We start from the raw sequence: 22,638 nt of genomic DNA on the forward strand, positions 1-22,638 counted from the left end.
CTCCAGTTGGCTCCGACTCAAAGCAGCTTCGTGTATACCAGAAGCAAAGTTGTCCAGTCCTGCACCTGCTGGGGAGGCGTATTCATCCAAGTAAGTATACACGCGTATGTGTATTTAGACAGGAAGACTGAAGAAATACTACACGGACCTTGAAGCCTTTGCCATGCTCGCTGCTGCTTTCTGCCATGACATTGATCACCGAGGCACCAACAATTTGTATCAGATGAAGTAAGTGAACACACGCTGGGACATTGGCACCAACTGGTGGGCGGATGGAGGAACCAAGAGGGAGAAGATAGCTCTGACCTCTGTCCCTTGATTCAACCAGTTCCTCTTGCCATGTGGAAGCTCGGGACCAGGTTCTGTCCCCTCATAGCATCCGAACTCTCCCCCTGGGAGCTCAGACTCCGATTTCCCTTCTGTTTCCATTGGCAAATGCATCTCTGTCTCATTTGCATATCATTTGGTTTTTTAAGCTCTTGGTGTGTCCTTTTGAAATCAGAGTATTAGATTCTTATAGTAAAGCCCATAGAGTTGGGTCTTGGGTTGAATGGATTTTTACACTCATTTGCCTGGGTAACATCACCCAACTCAAGCTAGAGACCATTTCCTCCTGAGCCCACTTTCCCCTTCTGTCTTTACCAAACTCCTCCTTCAGCTCGCCCTCCAGGTTGACATCACTCCCGTCTTCCTCTCTGACTCCTGTGTAGGTACTCACAGAACTTGCTAAAGTTATACTCCATTGTCATCTCATCAGGCAAAGGCTGATCCTTCCCAGCCCCGAGTCCTCTGACACTAAAGCTCTGTTCTCTCGGAGTTAAGATGAGACTTCTCTACTAGAGCTATTGCCCAAGATTCTGTTTTTCTGTTGCCCCTAAAATGATTCAGTCCATGTTTCCAAGACAAAGACTTCACGTGACGCAGTAGACCTTCGGCTTCACCCTCTTCCCTTGTGTGTTTTTCTTTCACGTTTCAATTCTCAGCAAAGCTGCCCCCATGGCCTTTAGGAAAGGTTGAAGAAAGACAGGATCTCCACTTACAACCATTAGTCCACGGAAGGCCTCCGATTATATCTGTGCCACTATCTGGGGAAACCCAAAACCAAACGCATCGCCCTCGGGTCCATTCTGACCCATGGGTGCCCGTAGGACAGAGGCAAACTGCCCCTGTGCATTTCCGAGACTGTCAATCTTCACGGAACTAGGAAGCCTCACTGTTTCTCCTACCACTGTCGTGGTGGGGTTGGACAGAAATGTTACTTTATGGGGATTTTCGTCTTGGTGACTGCTGGTGTCAGGGGTCTTAGAGTCGGTTCCAACTCATAGCAACCCTGTGGACAACAGAATTAGAACCCTGCCAGTCCTGGGCTCTCCTCACCACCGTTCTTAAGTTTGAGCCCATCGAAGTGCCCATTGCGGTGATCCTTCCTGGTCTTCTTCTTCTGGCTGCTCTGCTACTTGAGAAATTCTTAAGTTTCCCTTTCATGACCAGTTGCATCCATACCACTTGCTAACATGTTCAGTCTCTCAGGACTTCTTGGAAAGCTGCCACTCCCAGGTAAGGATGTGCCACCCCTGGGCATGAAGCTGAAGAAATGAGCCTCCACCCCACAAAGTCCACTTAGAACAAATGTGCCCCACATCATTGTATCAAAATCCATATTAGCTCAAAAAAATCCCCCCAGGATTTCAACATACCTTCCACTTTGGAAAACACATGGCATCACCACCCACCGCCAACAGAAATCCAAAGCCCATCATAATTCAGTCATGACCCTTCCTATGCTAATGATCTGCACCTCCGGCATCAACAGGCCTGGCACACATCCTGTAAGTCATGATCCACCGCCAGAGGTGACAGGAGACTGGAAGATTTTATAGGCCGAGGAGAGACAGACTTCCTACTGTAAAGAATTCACTCGTTTATGCCTTCATCCTATTTTTTAAGATGGGTGTGGTTTGTTTGTTTTAAAGATCATTTTATGGCCACTTAGCAGATGAGGGGCGATGAGAGCAAATTCTTGGGACGGTGGGGACTCTGTGGTGGGGACTCCTGCGTGAGGCATGCACAGCTCTGTCGCTGCTCGTGGCTGCTGCATCGGTAGTGACTCGTGCCAGCCTCGAGTGTAGAGCAGAACGGCTCCACAGGGCGTTCAAACCCGTGACTTTCAGAAGCGCATCCCCCGCTCTGACTTGAGGCATGTCTTGGTAGGTCCGGGCCACCAACCTCTCCGCCAGCAGTCGAGAGTTAGCCTGGTTGCTCCCTCTGAGGATCCCTTCAAGGAAGCACCTCTAATGGCGGCCGATGCTTTTCTGTCTAGATCCACATCTGCACTGGCCAGGCTTCACGGCTCGTCCATCCTGGAGCGGCACCACCTGGAGTACAGTAGGACTCTCCTGCAGGATGAGGTACGCAGCTTCCCGGGCGCCCTGCTTCAAAGTTCACACCACCCCAAATCCTCAAAGCTGGGTAACCATGAATGGTGACTAACTTCAGGGAAGCCAATGGGCCAAAATGACGATTTTGCCAGTTGGTAAAAACCAAGGAAGAAGTAGCTGAGATAAAGGAATAAAGGCCTGGGAATCCAAATATAAGGATGTGGGTTCAAAGACAAGCCGATGTAACCTTCGGAACATCTGAGGATCCCCATGGGCCTGTGGGCGAAGAGCTTATGGTGCAGGTGACAGGCCTCTGTGTGCCCAGACGTGTGCATATGTGTAAAGACGGAAAGGCGGCCAGCCAGCCACTGATTTACTCGCTCCTTCAATCAGTGTCTGCTGAGCCTTCCCTAGTCTGAAAGCTCCCGCCACCGGCAAGGTGCGTCCCTTGAGAAAGTCAAGTACGGGAAGTACCGGAGGAAGTCAGGAGTCAGCATCTAAGACAGTATCCGAGAGCTGCCACCCAAGAGAGACTGAGAAACATTCTGGGTGGTCCAGAGAGCAAGGTCACATTCTGGTGAGGACTGGGGCCGGAGAAGGGTGGGATCAGAGGTGGCTTTATGCTGAGCAGTGCCCGTGAGCTTGATTTTCACCTAGTGTATACAATTCACAGAACAGAGGTGCTAATAATTCTTCTTTTGTCGATTATATTTTATGCGTATAGAGACACATGGAAAGATTGTGGCTATAAGGCAATTAAACTTAAAAAACAAAACAAAAAAACACATACAAACGTCTTAGGAAAGTTCAAAGCCAGAAGCAGAAGCAATGAAAATGCATCACGATCAGATTGAGGACAGCGCTGTTTGATCATGGGACGAGAACGTGTACAAAGTGCGCACACTCGCTGGGATACATAGGTCCCCTGGAGATGTTGTGTCTCCTCGCAGTTTCTAGAGAAGGGCCTGTGACTCAAACCCGCCAGCTGCTTCATAGGAGAGAAATGTGGCCGTTCCTTTAGGTCACGATCGAAGCCCACGAAACCCTCCGGGGGCAGGTCCCCTCTACCCTCTGGAAGGGCTATGAAGCAGAACCCACGAGATGGTCATGGAGTTGTAATGACTGTGAGGAGGACTGGAGAAGAACGGGTGCATTTGAAGTACGGAGTTGGCAAAGAACACTGAAAATACCAAGGACAGCCAGAAGCACAAACACATCTCTCCTGGAGAGAGACCAGCCAGGGTGTTCCTTAGAAACATGGGTGGTGAGACTTGGCTTCACATGCTCTGGCTACGTTATCAAGAGAGACCAGTCCCTGGAGAAGGACCCCTGCTTGGTAAAGGGGCGGGCTCACCGAAGGAGAGGAAGCCCCTCAAGGCGACAGACTGACACAGTGGGTGCAACAATTCATTCAGCTACAACGATTGTTAGGGCGGTTCAGACTGGGCAGTGTTCCACTCTGTAGGAAATGGGATCGTGATGAGTCAGTGCTGACTGATGGCATCTAACAATAAAGACCCCTGGTTGGCACTGAGGTCAAATGATCCCATGGTCAATGAAAGGTCGCAGCTTGCACTCAGCAGGGGGAAGGGTGTGACAGTCTGTTTCAGTAAACACTGCTTCAGTTTGCTCTACTTTGTGTGGCCTCGGAAACTCTATGTGAGTCAGAACCAACATGGCCATAATGGGTTTATAATAATCTTCCATGCTGAGCCTGGGAGGGGGGCATTGTAAACTCTGCTATGTTTTCAGGAAACCACTGCCCACGTACCTCCAGACCAGAAGTTTTCAGACCTGGGTCCTGGATCAGTAATGTCAGAATCGTTAATGTTACAGAGTGGGGGCAGGGACATTGTGAAGCACCCAGATTCTGGGCTATCTGGAGTTGGAGCCAGGAGACAACATTTTTCAATTAGAGTTCTAGTATTTCTGGTGGTATTCCTAGGAAATAAGTGCCTGGAGGAGAATTTAACCAGGAAAACAAGGATTATTCTGTTCTGTATTAGAAAAAGGAGTAGAATTGAAAGCAATTCTGGAAGATTCAAAACAAAAAAACCCCAGAAACTACCTCCCTCACTGCCATCAAGCTGATTCGGACTCATAGTGACGCTACAGGACATAATAGAACTGTCCCTGTAGGTTCTGAGAGCCTCATCTTTCTCCCAAGGAGCAGCTGGTGGTTTCAAACTGCTGACTTTGCGATTAGCAGCCCAATTCATTCCCCACTATGCCACCAGGGCTCCCCAGGATGATAAGAATCAATGACTAGTACCCAATTTGTTACGTCTTTGTTTTGCTGGTGGAAGCAATTCTGAGTAAGAATTTTTTGTGCACCCAAATGACAACTATGTGATAGCATAGTCAGGGAGTGTCAAATGTATTCTAGGATTTACTTAAGAAAGCAAAACATATCTCTACCTATACATCTATATTAAACTACAGCCAGATATTTAAGTGGCTGACATTGGACGGGTTCTGGTATATCTTTTCTGTTTTCCTCTGGGTTGGACAGTTTATAGTTATGGTTTTCCATCTTAACTTTTCAATGCTATTTACTCTGTGGACTAAACTGGCTCTGAAGGCTATTTAAAAAGACATATTATTCTTTCTGAAAAGGAATATTGCTTCCCAGTAATCCATACCATCTTTGTGAGGACCTTTCTACATACTATCCAACCTGCTAATTGCAGACTTCTAAAGCCTTGTAAATAGAGTTGCTAGGCAACGCAGCCACACAGAGTTTGCTATGTGCAATCAAATTGCATGCTAAAAAAGGAGGGCAGATTTTTAGTGACCAGATATTCTTTTACATTCTTGGGAGATGATATAGTTCTCCTGATGTGTGTGTGTGTACGTGCATTGTGTGCAGCTATAAAGAAATACTGCCCACACTTACAAACTTTATTATTAGTTTTTAAACAAGGGAAATCCTTAGCAATTTTTCAGCCATGCTTTCCTTTCATGGGCATTACTCAGACATTCTGTTTTCACATTATAAAGTGGTGAATGAAAGTGTCCTTGTCTCCGAGTAGAACTGGATTCACTGTGTTGGGAGTCGGAACAATTCGCATTCTAAGCCCAATCGCAGCCAACCCTTCAAAGCCAGTGAATAGGTGGAAGCATTGCCAGCCAAATTTGCAACAGCATACATTTCTAGACTGTACTGCCCTGGAAATGACATAAATAAATTGCTCCGTATAAATAACAGAACCCTGTTCTTATTCAAAGGACTCCTTTCCAAAGCACGTGATCATTGCTTTTTTGTGGTTGTCCATATCAACTTCAACCTGTCTCGTTTTGTATGAAGAAGAAATGGAGCGAAATGGTCTTGTGTATAGCTACCAGTGGTCAAGCACCTGTTGACAATATTCTCCCAGGGGTGCACTGGTCCTCACCTGGAAGGTTCGAATGGCCTGGACTCCTTCTGGCCTCCCTTCACCTAAAAGCCCCGTCAGAATAAATTAGAGTGGTCTCTACCCATTTGGGGAGAAAGACAGGTCTTTCTATTGCCACACACAGTGATAGACTCAGAAACTCACAGGGCAGTTCTACCCCGGCCTACAGGGTGGCTGTGAGTTGGTATTGACTCAATGGTGGGGAGTTTTGGGTTTCTGCCCCTTTGGGTGGGCTATACAGAATTTGTATCTTTATTGCCATTTAAACAAGCAGGCGCGAACAAAAATAGGTTCTCTCTGGGATCAGGTGAGAGCAGCTGAGCAACCAGGAACCACGTTGAGTCAGGCCCGGGAACTAGTCTGCTGTTGACCCGTTGCACTTAGATCATGTTTTTAGCACAGTACTTGGGAAACCAATGCAATATAATATGCTTACGTATCTTTAAAGTCAATGACGTACCCTTGTAAGAATGAGACATATTCACTATAAAAATTCAAGAAATAGGGAAAATTCTAAAGACAAAAAAAAAAAAACCTTCCTCAAATTTACCACTCCAAATAGATAACTTCATTAACATTTGTGGTCACCTTGTGAAAATATATAGGCAGCATGGACAGAAACACTTTTAGAAAAAAAAAGATCATATCATTCAAGTCATTTGAGTTGCCTCTAGTCAGAGTTTTGTTTTTAAATCAATTTAGTTGAAGTATAAATGTGTAATTCTAAGGGTTTTTACGGTTGTACCCAACTGTGAAACTCCTTCTGGAAACATAAATCAGAACATTTTGATTACCCTAAAAAATTCCTCATATCCCTTCACACCTGTAAAAGTTTATCGATTTATATTTTGCTCTGTAATGTCAATAACTTCCCAAATGGTTTATTCCTTATTCTACATTTAAATGAACATGATATTAACCATGAGTCTTTTGCCATGATTTCTTGGTGTTTATGTATTTTTATTTAATATTATTTGGCTATACTTTTGTTAGCTGATAACTTTTGAAAAGTGATGAAGTTACTTATATTTGAAGTTCAGTCTGGTGGATATAAAGATCTTAGATTTCACTTTCTTGACTTCAGAAATTTGAGGATAGTTCTCTAATGTCTCTTGGCATTAAACTGAAATGCTTTTATTTTGAGATCTATTACACCCACTCTTGTTATTGACTACCTGATTACCCAACATTTCATATTTACAACAGCCGTAAAACATTTACTATACAACTGTTTTTCACATTAAAGTTACTGGATGTGATGATCACGGTTCTGTTTCAACGTGGCTGCCGTAGTCCTCAGTGGTTTGGCAGTTATGGAAAGGAGTATTTTGGCAGTTGGTCATAATGTCGTCATCCTCGATTTGTGGCCCAATGTGGTCATCCCCTCTTTTGTAGACAACCGAACTTTACATAACAACCTGATCTTGGGAAGCTAACCACGTCAGTACGTGAGGAGTAGGTAGACTTTTCATCCTGCTAATGAGCTTTGTTGGTTCACTTTTTATTCTGTTATTGTCACATCACATTCTCCTCTTCGGATGTTTGTATTTGGAGAGTATGGAGGAATCACTGGTGTGCATTCTTCATTTGATTCTTTGGGAAATTGCTTTCAAGTTATTTACTAACTGACATTTCATATGTGTTCCACTCTCTGACACTGTTTTCCATCAGGTTACATATGTGTGTGATTATGTTGTAGCTACTTACTCAGCCAACTATTGAAAGATATTAGAATCATAACCAGTTTGGGGTTAATAGGAATGGTTCTGCTCTGATCGAAAACATATCTTTTGCTTAGCAAATGTTTGCATTTCTGTATAATACATACCTAGGAGTGGCTTTTCTTTGTCCTAGGACCCCAGGAGATGCATGAGGAGCCCTGGTGGCAGAGTGCACTAAACATTGGGCTGCTAACAGCAAGGTCAGCAGTTCGAAACCACTAGCCATTCTACAGGAGAAACACGAGGCATTCTCATCCTTTACAAAGTCACAGTCTTGGAACCCCCTGTCCTATTGGGCGGCTGTGAGTCAGAATCCATTTGATGGCAGTGACAGTTTGAGATGATACGCATATGGTCGGCTTTAATGGGTACAAGTAAACAATTTCCCCCAGTGGTTGTAACAAGGGACATTCCTGTCAACAAAACTGATTGTACTAATTGCTCTAAAGTCTCCCCAACACTGAAGTTTCCCATCTTTCTCATTTATCCACTAGGTGGGGGTTGGGTAGCACTGCGGTGTGCTTTTCTTTTACACTGCATTTAGTTTACATCAGTCTGTAGGCTGATTCGTAAATGTGAGTGCGTCTCCCTTTTGATATTCAGTGGCTGGGACAGTGTGATGAAGAGGATGGCACAGGACCGCGCTGCGGTTCGCTCTGCCGCATGTTAGATCACTGTGAGAGGGACTGACTTGGTGACATAGTGGTTGTGTAACTCTACGATTCTGAAGCCTGCAATGTGTGAGCATTCTAGTCTCTCCACACCCACTCCAGTACTTACATCTTCTATTTTTAAAATTTTTTCTAAGACTGTCAGTGTGAGGTGATGTCTTACTGTTTTTTCATTTGAATTAATTTTATTGCTAATGTATGTAAGCATTTCTTCATATGATTGTTAGCCACCTGAATGTCATCTTAAGTAAATTGTCTATTTATGCTTTGTGCCCATTTTTAAAATTAATAAATCATTTTATTGGGGCTCCCACAGCTCTTACAGCAAGCCATATATCAATTGTATCAAACACATTTGTATATATGTTGCCATCATCATTTTCAAAACATTTTCTTTCTGTTTGAGTCCTTGGTATCAGTTCCTCTTTTTTTCCTGACTCCCCTACCCTTCCACCCTCCCATCTTCGTGGACCCCTGATAAATTATAAAGTATTATTGTTTTCATATCTTACACCATCCACTGTCTCCCCTCACCATGTTTCTGTTCTATGTCCCCCCGGGGTGTGGGTTATATGTCGATTATTGTAGTCAGTTCCCTGTTTCTTCCCCTTCTCCTGCCACCTTCCCCCTACCTACCCTCATGGTATTTCTACTTCCATTACTGTTCCTGCGGGGTTTATCTGTCCTAGATTGCATGTGTTGAGACGAGAGCTCTTATCTGTACATGCTCTGGTCTAGCCGGATTTGTAAGGTAGAACTGTGGTCATGACAGTGGGGAGAGGAAGCATTGAAGAATTAGAGCAGCAGTTCTCAACCTGTGGGTCACGACCCCTTTGGGGGTTGAACAACCCTTTTACAGGGGTCGTCCAAGACCATTGGAAAGCACATATTTCCCATGCTCTTAGGAACCGAGACACCGCTCCTCTACTGTCTCCAGGTGGGTCCGCCCACATGCAGGTACGCCCACATATGAGTACCGGCGTGAAGACTGTTACCCATGCTGCACCATGTTTCCAGATACAATTTCATTTATTTGTCATTAGAAATAAATATTTCACAATATATAATGACATATTGTTTTTGTGATTAATCACTATGTTTCATTGTTACATATTATTTACATTCTGATTCATAACAGTAGCAAAATTACCGTGATGAAGTAGCAACGAAAATAATTGTATGGTTGGGGGTCACCAAAACATGAGGAGCTGTGTGAAGGGTGGCGGCCTGAGGAAGGTGGGGAAGCACTGCCCTAGAGGAAGGGGTGTGTTCCATGGGTGCTCTGCGCACCGTGACTGACCCCGTCCTTCCTGGGACCCTGATGTGAGGGAAGGTCCCATTGTCTACAGATGGGCTTTGGTCTCCACTCATTTGCATCGATATATTTGTATGTTTGGGATATTCTGATGCCTGATACCTGATCCCACTGATACCTCGCGATCACACAGTTGTGCCTATATTTTTATTAGGTTATTTGTATTTATTTTTTAAAGGTGTAGTTTTCTGTAACTTTTTGAAATTAGCCCTTTATCTGATATATTTGCTAAATATTTTCTCCCAATCTGCGGGTTGTCTTTTAACCCTTTGATGAACAATTTATCTGTTTTGACATTTTATTGAAGATTGTGTGAGATCATTATTTTCGTAATTAACATGAACAGACCTCTCAATGGCTTGCCCTGTAAAGCCTTTAAAACAGCACTTCTGCCTTTACAAGTCTATGTTCTAGAAAACTAAGACATGAAGTTGACCCACCTGTGAAGGAATTACTAGTAAGAAACATTATATAAAAAAGATCTAGTCTTTGTAAAAGAATTAAATATTTTAAGAATGGGGGGGCTCTTTTTATCACACACACCCCAAAAGATACATAAATGCTAGTGCAATTTGTAGCTTCTGAAAGACTACGAGTCTCGCTGGCCCTCTGAAATAGCTAGTGGATAACTCGACGTGTCTGACAACTGTACACCTACCAGACAGTCCTTGAACGCACCCTCCTCCAGTCAGTTCTGGCTCACAGCAACCCTATGGGACAGGGTAGAACTGCCCCTGTGGGTTTCCAAAACTGTAACTCTTTATGGAAGTAGAAAGTCTTATCTTTCTCCAGGTGAGTGGCTAGCAGTTTCGAACTGCCAACCCTGTGGTTAGCAGCCTAATGTATAATATAGTAGGCCACCAAGACTCTATTTAAGCTCTATGGAAACTTCCAACAAAAATGATAATCTATTATTACAGTTTTAAATGGCTCTGGACGACAATGCTTATATGATATGATCTGATATTAGCATTGACTATAAGAACATTTGTTAACTGTATCTATTTTTATAGCTTAAATCACTTGAGTCAAAGTAGAGGGGTTTACTTAATCCAGTGGTCCTCAACCTTTCTAATGCGGTGACCCTTTCACACAGTTCCTCATGTTGTGGTGACCCTCCAACCATGAAATTATTTTTGTTGCTACTTCATCACTGTCATTTTGCTACTGTTATGAATTGGGAGACCCCTGTGAAAGGGTCATTCGACACCCCCAAAGGGGTTGTGACCCACAGGTTGAGAACCACTGATTAATCCATAAGATCAAAATTGAAAATCAAACCAAACCGAAAGTGTTACCAGGCCTTGTTTTCCTTCTTTCTCTAATTGAGTCTCATTTTTGATTACTTTGTTAAACTACCTTTGGTTAGTTGATGGTTGAGTTAAAGATAAGTTAATGATTGCATTTTATTATGAATTTTCCTCACAGACTTTAAACATCTTCCAGAACCTAAATAAACGCCAGTTTGAAACAGTCATTCATTTGTTTGAAGTTGCAATAATAGCTACTGACCTGGCTTTGTATTTCAAGTAAGTACATCATTTCCCATCACTGAACTTCCTTACACCTTGGGCTATGGCAGTAAAGTTAAAAGACTGTCTGTCTCTCTGTCTGTCTGTCTTTCTATCATAAACACACCTGCATGTGCACACACCCACAATACATTTGTTCATTTTCCTCTTAAATAGATGTTTAGTAGAATACCCTCAGAAAAACCAGAAGTGGTTTTATTAGGCCATCTGGAAGCACAGGAAACCCTGAATATTAAATAGTTTGTTACCTGATGTAGTTTGAACAGAAAAAAAGCCATAGCAAGGTTTGTGTATTTCCAGAAGAATATTCCAGGAAACCTCACAGAGTAGATTTTTGCTTGGTGACAAATCTTGACCCAGACTCTGTAAGTGTGACAGGCTCAGGAACTTGATTCTGTCAGAGCCTTGGGGATGAGCTGGTGGTTCTGATGGCCATTAACCAAACGCACAAGCCTCTGGGTTACAGACCACGGAGAGCTAGGCCATTTACAGTAGCAGAAAATAATTGCCAAGGAGACCAGGCACCCCAAGCTCTTGACCAGTGTAAAGTAGTTGGTGAGTATGGATTAGAGCAACCTGAGCCAGTTATAGGATCAAATTATTTAATGACTCATATGGTCATTGTCAAATGGTGTCTCTCAAATCCTTCTTCAGCAAAAATCTAATGATTAAATGAGTCAAGCGTGCCACAAAGAAAAAAACCAGGGTGGGTTAAAAACGTCTTAGTATGAAATCAGAGAAACCTTCATTCACAACAAAACAGCAAAATGTGAAGCTACTGTTTCTGGACACATCCACCATCTAGATCCATTTACTTCTGAAAGCCGTGCTTCCATCTCTCTCACCTGTTCCTGAAGAATGCTGTACTCTCTTGTCTTTTCCACATCAACATGGCGCTGTGGGCATCCTTGTGAGACACAAGTTGTGTTCTTTTAAAATGCTCCTTGAACCTTGGGAACAAAACCAAGTCTCAAGAGGCGAGAGAAGGGCTGTAGGATGGATGGTGTATGGCTTCCCAACAGAATTCCCACAGGACAGTGCTGGGTGTCCTTAAAGAGCAAGCAAGTACCTGGACATGATAGAAAAAAAAATTCTTAGTGCACTTTCCTTGTCTTTTCCTCACCAATGTCATTTTCAATGTTTTTTTAAAAGCTTCTCATAATCCCCTGTGATTATTCTGGGGCCTTGGAACAGCCCCCCCCCCCAACCATAATATTCTGAGGTGACCTGTCTTGAATTTGACAGGCCCACCCAGTCACTTTGGAATCCCCAGTGTGACTGGGCATTTTATTTTGAAGGCGCTCTAAGAGTCTAAGACAAGAGTGTTTCTGAGAACTTGTCTGCAGCAGACATGGATCTACTGATATCAGAGGCATGTTTGAACCCGCTGTGTTTGGAATAAACCCATGTAATAAATGCACGTATGAACTAGAACTCCGGTAGCAATGTTCTGACTCATCCTCAAATTCATGCCTCTATAACCCAGATTCAACAAATGCTCATATTTTGCCACGTTTGCTACAGGTCTCTCTCTTTTAGGGAGAAACAATATATCGCCAGTGATAAGGGGAAAGCATTTTGCCCCCACCCTACCATGACAATTCCCTCCCTGCTCCCTCACAGACGTCTCCATCCTGATACTGATGTCTATTCAGCCTTTCCAGTGTCATGTGTGGGACTGTGCTTTTCATTTTTCCATAAGTGGTAGGTATCATACCACACAGACATTTCTGAAACTTTCTTTCTTTGCTCTTCATTGTGAAAGAAACCCTTTGGGATAAGGAAAGATTTAGATAATTTAATTGTCCATTCAGCTGTATAAGTCTGTCACATATTAATTAGGTTATAATGAACTTACCCATTCTTCTCTCACCAGCATTGAGATGGTACCAGCACTGGGGAGCCTAGCATATAGATGAGAATTTCTCAACGGCACCTACCTAAGACGAGATGGCTTGGGCTTTGCATAGCTTTAATTCTATGCCACCTTGAAAAACTGCATTCCCGAGAACTTGTGCAGTTTGTGTTCCCACTAGCACTGCACCAGAGTTCCTATGATCCCATCTCTGGAAACTTCTGGATCGGGGCATATTGAAATTAAATTATACTTTATTTATGTTTGCTAATGTAATGCATGAGAGAGAGTTTCTTATTGTGTCTAAATGTGTATTTTCTTGATTATCAGAAAGGCTGAGCATCTTTTCCTATATTCTATTTTGGGTTCTAATCTCTTGCTGGCTCTATATGTTGTGATAACTCATCCTAGTCTGTGGCCTGTTATCTTTATCACGGTCTCATTTGTCATATGTCACTTTCATATTAGTGCATTCAGATTTACCAATTATGTTTTCTTTTCTTTTTCTGTATTGCTTTTTTTTCTTCAGCTTTTTCTCATCCAATATTACATAGTCCTTCCTTGTTCCTTTCTCCCTTGCTCCCTTAGACTCCACTATGTGGGCATCCTAGTGCAAGCATCTGTAGAGTATGCACTTAAGAATGCCTTTACTCTCTGCCCTTATATGCTAACATTGCTGCACAGCTCGATCTTTTTTAGGAAGAGAACCATATTTCAAAAAATTGTTGATGCCTGTGAAAAAATGGAAACTGAAGAAGAAGCCATCAAATATGTAACCGTTGATCCAACCAAAAAAGAGGTCATCATGTAGGTAGTCAGAATTGTACTTCCCTCTTAGAAAACCAACTTACTTGTACAGCCTTCTATTTTAACAATTTCTATTTTTCTCCACAGGGCAATGATGATGACTGCGTGTGACTTATCTGCTATTACCAAGCCCTGGGAGGTACAAAGCCAGGTGAGCCCAGTTGTTCTACTTGCTGTGCTACTCCCAACTACTGCCTCGGTCCCATGTAAGAATGGTGAGAGTCTACATAAAGCTATCTGGTATGCAACAGAATGTAATTATTACTATCAGTTAAATGGTGATGTATTTTCTAAGCAACAACCTTTTGTTACACTAGACTTGTCAACTTGTCCTCTTCAACAATTGGTTTATAAATTTAAATGAATAATAATTGAGAAATTATGACAATTAGAAAGAAAACATTCCCAGTTGTTGTTGAAGGAAGGCCAAAAAAAAAAAAAAAAACCCTTTAAAGAGCTCCCAAACATGAATTAGACAATAGGTAGTTTGATCAGACCCATGACCAATGATATGTCATAATAATTTTCTTTGAGGTTCTCCCAGCTTCTTGAATAGTTATTTCCTCCTCCTTTGTTATGTTGGGGAAGTTTTTTCTATGATATCTGATCCTATTTTCTCTGTAGACATTTTTGTTTCTTCATCCAGGATCCCGATGAGATATAGGTTGTTTTGCCTGATGTTGTTCTTAGGTGTCACCAAATTGGTTCTTTTTTTTTTTTTTAATTTTAACAATTTATTGGGGCTCATACAATTCTTATCACAGTTCATACATATACATACATCAATTGTATAAAGCACATCTGTACAGTCTTTGCCCTAATCATTTTTTTCTCCTCTTTTCTTTTTTACATTTTATTAGGGATTCATACAACTCTTATCACCATCCATACATATACATACCTATCCATAACAGAATGAAACACTGGGCATTCTTGTACAATCCTCACAATTGTTCCTTTGCTTGAGTCCATTGTTGCAGCCACTTGTTACTCATTTTGTTAAGGACTTTCCCCTTTTTCTTTGGCCCTTTACTTTACCAAGCATAGTGTTCTTCTCTAGAAACTGATCACACCTGAAAACATGCCCAAGGTATGTGAGCTGAAGTCTCACCATCATTGCCTTTAATGTAGTCTACCACTGAAATTCTACCATCTTGGAGAGTGGGACTGAGGAGGTGCTAATTTACCACCTGTTTTCCTACTAACTAGATGGAAAAAGGCGCCCTGGTAGCATAGTGGTTATGTGTGGGGCTGCTAGCCCCAAGATCAAATTCACCAGGTGCTCTGCAGGAGAAACATGAGTCCTTCCACTCCCAAAGAGTTACAGTCTTAGAAACACACAGGGGGAGTACTAGTGTGCCTTTAGGATCACTATGAGTCAGAATCCACCTGGTGGTATAGGATGAATGAAAACGTCTCACTTTCCCTTAATAAATTCTAGACAAAACCTTAAGCAAAAGAGAGGCCAGGACTGACTGGGTTCAATTGTAGGCGTGGACTCTATTGTAAAGATACCATAATTGGAACCCATCAAGTCCAAAGTCAAGCACTTGAATGCTGCCCACCCAGACACACCAGCTCTTCCTCCTGGACTCTTCATCTACAGACTCCTAAGCCAGAATCTGGGGTCTTGCTTGGGTCCATCTCTCCCATTTAAAAATCATTTTGATCACCCTTGCTATGGCTTCAGTGTAAACTTTTCATTGGGACAATGGGACAGTGGTGGTCACTGGCCTGCTACTGGGACTGCCTAGAGAGCTCAGTCCCTCCACTGCTTAAAAGCCTCTAAAAGCTCCCTGTGGTTTTCACCTTTTCTTTAAAAATGGCCATTTTCTGCCCACAAAAATTCAAAAGCCACATTATAAAAGAGAGAGTGGGAAGCACAGCTATTTTTGCTTACATCTTCCTTGGCCTCCATCCCCTTTGGCCCTGGTATGCTTTGGAAGGACCCCATAGGCTCCAGGAATAAAAACAGCGGGCCTGGAGAATGAAGTGTGAACTCCCAGCAAGGTTTCTATGGCTTGCCTCCCGAACTTTCCCAGGCTCCCTTCCCATTACTCTCTCCCCTGTCATGGCCTTGAACGCTCAGCTCTTGCTCCCATGAGCTCTGGATATTCCATTTTATTTCTATACATGCTCTTCTCTCTCAAAAGAGCAAAAACAAAAGCAAGACACCAAACTCGCTGCTGTCGAATCAATTCTGACTCATAGTGATTCTACAGGACAGAGTAGAACTGTTCCTGTGGGTTTCTGAAGTTGTAAGGGCGGGAGCCCTGGTGGTGTAGTGGTTACATGTTGGACTGCAATCTGCATGGTCAGCAGTTCAAAACCAACTACAGCTCTGTGGGAGAAAGACTGGGCTTTCTATGCTTGTAAAGAGTTATAGTGCTGGAAACTCAGAGGGACGGCTCTACCTTGTCCTATATAGTCGATTGAGTTGGCATCAACTCAATGGCTGAGTTTGGTTTGGGTTATTCTTATCTCACATGGTACAGGTCCATAAAAGGCAGCAAAAAGATGTTTACCGAACTTGATGTTTTTAACATAAACTAATCCTTAATCTCCTCACACCATAATGAAGCTGTGCATTGATGCATGCTTGCGTATCCTAACAGATAAGCAGGACAAGAGGAAGATTTGGGAAGCATTATAGCTTGAAACATAAGGTTTTAATGAGCCAGACATCTTCCCATAGTTGAGAGCTGGTGGCTACAGTAACTAGGACAAAGGCACTCTAAGAATGAGTCCCAGAGCAGTGAAGTAGGAAGAAAACTTTCCCTTTTGCCATTTCAATATAATCTATGGATCAATTTAAACATAAGACCATTTGGTACAAGAACATATTAAATATCAAGTATATCTCTATATCCTTAAATATCACTTGTACTAATAAAAAGCAAACTCTCAACTACTAAGTGGGCTTCAATGAACCAAGCCTCTCTTATTTGCAGGTTGCCCTTCTGGTTGCAAATGAATTTTGGGAACAAGGCGATCTGGAGAGGATGGTGCTACAGCAACAACCCATTGTAAAGACCTTGACACACACAACTGCCTTACTTATGCAAAATTACCAGTGCAAATCAGTCAGTTTTGTTTACTGAATCTTAGAAATCTAACTCAAATGGATTTATTCTCTTTCTAGCCTATGATGGACAGAAATAAAAAAGATGAACTGCCTAAACTTCAAGTTGGATTCATTGATTTTGTCTGTACTTTTGTGTACAAGGTGAGAATACCAAAAGTGATTCTTTGCTTGAAATAGGTCATCCTTTAGAGGTGAGCTTTCCTTTCAACGTGTTAAAGAATCGAAATGTCAGCCCACGTGGAAAGGCATTAGGGATGTCCTGGTTTCTCCGAGGCAGTTTAAGGTCTTGCCCTAATCTCCCATTCAGGGGTGGAATAAGGGTGCGAGAACTCAGAGATGAACAAACAGACTTACGCAGGCAGAAAAACAGGTATAGTCTTTCCCAAGCTTCCAAGCCACTGATTTAAGCTCATCTTTACAGTTATAAACACCATAGCAATTTCTTATTGCCCCTAGTCTGCATGTGAAAAATAGTTACAATCAATTGTCTGACTGGAATTGTTTCTGACTTAAAATTCCCTCTAGGAATTCTCTCGGTTTCACAAAGAAATCACACCTATGCTGAATGGTCTTCAGAATAACCGAGTAGAATGGAAATCCCTAGCTGATGAGTATGATGAAAAGATGAAGGCGATTGAAGCGGAAGTTAAGAAGCAGGAAGATGGAAACACAATAGGAAAAGGTTAGATGGAATGTTTAGCTTCATGCAAAAGTACCATAAGCCAGGCTGAGCTCGCATGACCTAGGGCCTGTCACATGACGAAGGCAAGACAAGTCGTTACAACCCGGAAATGGCCTTTACTGTGTATGAGAGTTGACTAGTGGTTTTCCATTGTCCCCCACAGCAAGAGCTCATATAACACCAGATTGCAGAGATCACAGAAGATCATTTTTATTACTCCACTTATATGTCAGGTCAAGAAATGGCAAATCGCAGAAAAAGTAGCTCCGTGGGTATTGAGAGCTGTGGAGGGACCAAGAGGAAGTGGAGACTATAGGGTTACTTTGAGGGGTAATACAAATATTCTAAAATGAAAACTCTTTGAATCTTCTACATACCATGGAGTTGCTTATTTGAAACGGGTGAGCTTTATGGTATGGCATAATCATATCCCAATAAAGCAGGTTAAAAAAACAGAAAGGAAGATGAAGCTGTCTAAAGAAATTCTGAATGCCACCGAAATGTTTGTGATTGTAGTACCCTATTTTTGACTTAAGAGCAACCCCATGAGACAAAGTAGAACTCACCCCTTTGAAGTTCTGAGACTTTAACTCTTTATCGGCGAAGAAAGTCTTGTCTTTCTCTAAAGGAGTGGCTGGTGGTTTTGAACTGCTGACCTTCCGGCTAATAACCGACACATACCACTACAAAGGCATTGAGGTTTTTATGGGGGTTTTCGCTTGATTTCTCCTAGCCTATTCTCTCTCTCATATTTGAAACACTATCTGTCTACTGGGGGGACAAATTTAATGAGGAAACTGTATTCCAAAATGCCCTTTTGAAAAACACACAGAAGCACGAGGAGTGTGTCCTTTTCCACTGATCTACACTATTTCACGAACACTTACTTTTTTCTTTTCGTACTCTTAAATAAACGTTTGCTTTAATATTCCCAGGTAGGTGTGCACATACACACTAAATGGGCTTTTATTATTTCAGTTTTTCTGCTAAACACCTTCACTGGTTGGTACACACACGCACGCACGCACGCACAGACCCGCCAGAGACCTGGGCTGTTCCGTTTCATTGAATGCGTGGCCATGGAGTCGTTTCTAGCACAGAGCAGAACTAGGATTTTCAGACTGTGATCTGTAGGGAAGCAGACTACCACATCTTTTCAACCAGAGTAACCGATGGATTTGAGCTGTCAACCTTTCAGGTAGCAATCAAGCACGTAACTCCTGTGATACCAGGTCCTGCTGAGTTCAGTGGAACCTATCTAAATCTTTTTAAAAATGTGTTCCCAAAGTAGGACCTAGTTGTGCGATGTGTTTTAATAGAGGTGGGATAGGTTCAAAATACACACCAACATGGTCTTCTACAACCTTCAAAGGTAAGTTTAAACCTAGAATCTGTGTGGTGGTTTAAATAAAAATTAAGACCAAAAAACCCAACAATGATAACAACACACTGTGGTCCTTTAAAAAATAAAACCCCAAACCTGTGGCAATACTTTCTAAATCAATTACGTAAACCATCATTCATGTTTAGCATGATTTTGAAATTATTTAATTTTAATTATTTACAAATATAATCTAATAGATGTCCCACATAATTTTTTAATTAATAGATTTTAACTAATTCAGAGCCTTCATTTTCCAGTATAACTTAGCATTCCCATAACAAATTAGGATAATGCCTAGCTAATTATTCTTTAGTGTTTAATCTTTCAAGTGGAAACCATCTAAATATGAATTCAAATGTTTTTAACTGGTAAAAAACTTAGTACTTGTGATTGGCTAAAATGAATAATTAGGCTATCGAGTTGCTATTAAAACAAAAACCTAATAGACGGCTTGACTTCCAAAATGACATTGTGCTTTTGCTTTCACAGCTGCAGAAGATTCAGGAGGAGGTGGTGGCAGTGGTGGTGGCAGTGGTGAAGACAAAACGTCTAAAACATGTCTAATGCTGTAATAGCCAACTGGTCTAAATTTCTAGTATTCTTTCAACTTACAAAGAATAGCAGAAAACACGCAAGAGAACTGCAGCCAATCTCATTCAAGTAACGCAGTCAGTAACCAAGTAAGAGCATCTTTAGAAAGATGACGCTACCCCAGCTACTATCAAGAGAAGATATATTGGTAGCCGGACAACCCTGAGGGTAAAATAGAGCTCATCAAAAGTGCAAAACAAAGCAAAAATGAGCACGTTTCTGGTGTCAGTTTGCTTTCAATTAAAAACATGCAAAATAAATAAAAATAAAACATGCAATTCTGAAAGTAGTCACACATTCTTTGTTTTAAAAAGCTTTTATCAATAATTGCAGGGTGCAAAAGGTTAAGTACTGAGCTACTGGCAAAGGCTGGCGGTGGAAAGCCAACCATTAGCAGTGTGGAAGGGAGAGCTGGTCATCTGCTTCCATACCCATTACGGGCAGTGCAACCCCATGGGCAGTTCGACTCTGTCACGTGGACTCAACACAGACATGATGGCACCTTAAGATAACACATACATCGAACTCCTTTCTGAACTAAAAATCTCTCCTCAGTATGTAAAGACACACAGGATGTAAACATGAGAGTAGCCCAATGTATTGCTAAGGTTCTAGTTTGTACATGCCTGGGCTTATTCTAAACAAAATGCATTTAATTATGTCCCCGTGGTCAGTGGGTGGCTGCAGAGAAGCGCTCTCAGGAACACACTTGTCGTAGTCTCCTTGGGGTGCCTTTAAAAAAAGGTCCCCTGTCCTCACAAGGTCACTCACTGAAGACACGGGGTCATAGCAAAGTGTGGAGATGAAATTAGATGGAGCCCGCCTATCATGAGATCTTAAGGGCTTGTCTCAAAATAAGCAGCTAAGTGAAGAGTCAGCTAAGCCCATACAGAAGAAGCGCACTAGACTGTGTGATCCAAGGTTTATAAATGATATTGAAATCTAGAGGAGGGACCGGTACCCATGCCTAAATTCTCAACACCTGGTTTGCATAAAGGTGGATGCAAATCTTTGGGTGATAGATGTAGCCTCCAATCCATTTACAGGGTCCCTATGTAGATTGAGTCCCTGGTGAATCCCCAGTGCAGAGAGGCTTAAGAACATTAATAGCCCTAGTATGAGACAAAGACCATTGTTAAATGGATTTAAGCTCCTGGATTGTAACACTTTATAATTTAATCTCCCTCTGGATTCAAATGTGAATTTCTTCTAAATTTTCAATAGTCTCTGCTTTCTCTCAGATTGAGTTCTTTACCTGTTTTATCAGGTCATGGTTGCTGAGTCCTTGTTTATTGTTTGCCATTGTTTTGTATGACTATCTACATGGGGGGTGGGTGAAATGACTACAATAGTAGCTGGATTGATGATGGCTTGGGGACACAGAAGGAGAGGGTGGGAGAAGTGGGGAGTCAACCTCAGTGGGTACAAGAAGAAAAGGTTCCAAAGGTGATTATCGTGATGATGGCGCCACCCTTCCTGATATGACTGAGTGGTTGCATAGTAATAGATGTTAGTTATAGCTTGACAACAACAATTGTAAGGCCAGTCAAAACAGTGGTTTTCAAGGCTATCTGCTGGGCCCGCTCAGTCCAAGGTGGCGAGGTCAGCTCAGGAGGTTATGTTGTTGTTAGGTGCCAGGGTGGTCAGTTCCAAGTCTGGTCCTTCACCATCTTCACAATTGTTGCCCAAGCCCATTGTTGTGGCCACTGCGTCTCATTGGAGGTCTTCCTCTTTTTCTACTGAACCCTCTACTTTAACAAGAACGATGCCCTGTTCCAGGGAGCGGTCTCTCCTAATACCATGTCTGAAGGATGTGACCAAAGTCTTGCCATCTTCACGTCTAAGGAGCATTCTGGCTATACTTGCTCCGAGACATTTTTTGTTTATTTCTCCTGGCAGTCCATATTATTTACCGACACCATAATTTTCCATATTATTTACTGACACCATAATTCAAATTCACCAAGTCTTTGGCAGTGACCAGTTGGCAGAGATTCAAAAGTCATAATCCTGATAGATTTTTCTGTAAGAGCACAAGAATGTAACGAGGGCTTATTAGGTGACATTTTAAGAAAAAATGAAGACTCATTGGTGAGAAAGGGCAAAGAAAGTTGTGCCACAGAGTTTTTCCCATCATGGCAGTGTACTTGCCCATGGCTGTGAGGATTTGGTTAGGAAATCTTACCCCTTCACCCTATAGCCCTGACCTTGCCTCTTTAGACTTCTTTTTGTTCTTCAAACTCAAAGAACATTTCAAACGAGCACAACTTATCTCTTGAGGATGTCCAAACTATTGTTTTGACATAGTGTTAATCAGAGTGCAGACTTCTTTGGGGAAAGATTGGAGAGCTGGGAACACTTCCTTCAGAAATGTACAGACCTAGATGGAGAATGAAGGAATCCCTCTGGCACTGTTGGACTGCTAGTCACAAAGTCAAGAGTTCATACCCAGCAGCTGCTTCTCAGGAGAAAGATGAGGTGTCTGCTCCTATAAAGATTTGCAAAGCCTTGGAAACCCTGTATAGGATTGCTACGGACCAGGACATAGGATAAGGAAGACCGAAGAAGAATCTATGTGTTTGAATTGTGGTGCTGGGGAAGAATACTGGAAATGCCAAAAAGACAAACAAGTCTGTCTTGGAAGAAGTATGGCCAGAGTGTTCCTTAGATGAGAGGATGCTGAGACTTAATTTCACACACTTTGGACATGTTGTCAGGAGAGGCGAGTCTCTGGAGAAGAATATCATGGCTTGGTAAAGCAGAAGGGCAGCGAAAAAGAGGAAGGCCCTCAATGAGATGGGTTGACACAGTGATTGAAACCGTGGGCTCAGCAGAGGAAAATGGTGAGGATGGCACAGGATGAGGCAGTGTCCTGTTCTGTTGTGCATAGGGTCGCTATGGGTCAGAACTGACTTGATGGCCCCTAGCAACCACAACGTGAACCAGAATGGACTGGATGACTTTGGTTTTAGATGGAGAATATACAAAGAGTTTCACATTTTGATATATTTATTTGAGGGTTTCATTGATTTTATAGCAATACTTACCTTTTATAAAATTTTTATCGTGAACTGGATGAAGGCCTACAAGGAAATAAATTTTCATTCAGCAATTTACATACATTACTTCATATCATTGAGTGCAGTCCCCTCAATGTAACATCACGTACCCTACTTTCTCTCTGTGTACCCCATTTCCATTTCTCCTTCTTTCCAAATCCTG

At 42.3% G+C, this 22,638-nt stretch overlaps 1 protein-coding gene across 1 annotated transcript in view; it reads left to right on the forward strand.

Annotated features, from left to right (window-relative positions):
- Nucleotides 1–19,397, forward strand: part of PDE6C (phosphodiesterase 6C) — a 49,891-nt gene extending 30,494 nt beyond the window's left edge. The window contains exons 14-22 of the mRNA XM_075534044.1: nucleotides 119–228; nucleotides 2,321–2,408; nucleotides 10,909–11,009; nucleotides 13,567–13,674; nucleotides 13,762–13,825; nucleotides 16,626–16,700; nucleotides 16,817–16,900; nucleotides 17,285–17,441; nucleotides 19,315–19,397. Coding sequence (XP_075390159.1) covers nucleotides 119–228; nucleotides 2,321–2,408; nucleotides 10,909–11,009; nucleotides 13,567–13,674; nucleotides 13,762–13,825; nucleotides 16,626–16,700; nucleotides 16,817–16,900; nucleotides 17,285–17,441; nucleotides 19,315–19,397 — 870 coding nt within the window. The remainder of the gene's footprint in view (nucleotides 1–118; nucleotides 229–2,320; nucleotides 2,409–10,908; nucleotides 11,010–13,566; nucleotides 13,675–13,761; nucleotides 13,826–16,625; nucleotides 16,701–16,816; nucleotides 16,901–17,284; nucleotides 17,442–19,314) is intronic.
- Nucleotides 19,398–22,638: the final 3,241 nt, after the last annotated feature.

This window comes from Tenrec ecaudatus, chromosome 16, assembly GCF_050624435.1.
Source record: "Tenrec ecaudatus isolate mTenEca1 chromosome 16, mTenEca1.hap1, whole genome shotgun sequence".
NCBI classification, from domain to species: Eukaryota; Metazoa; Chordata; class Mammalia; order Afrosoricida; family Tenrecidae; genus Tenrec; species Tenrec ecaudatus.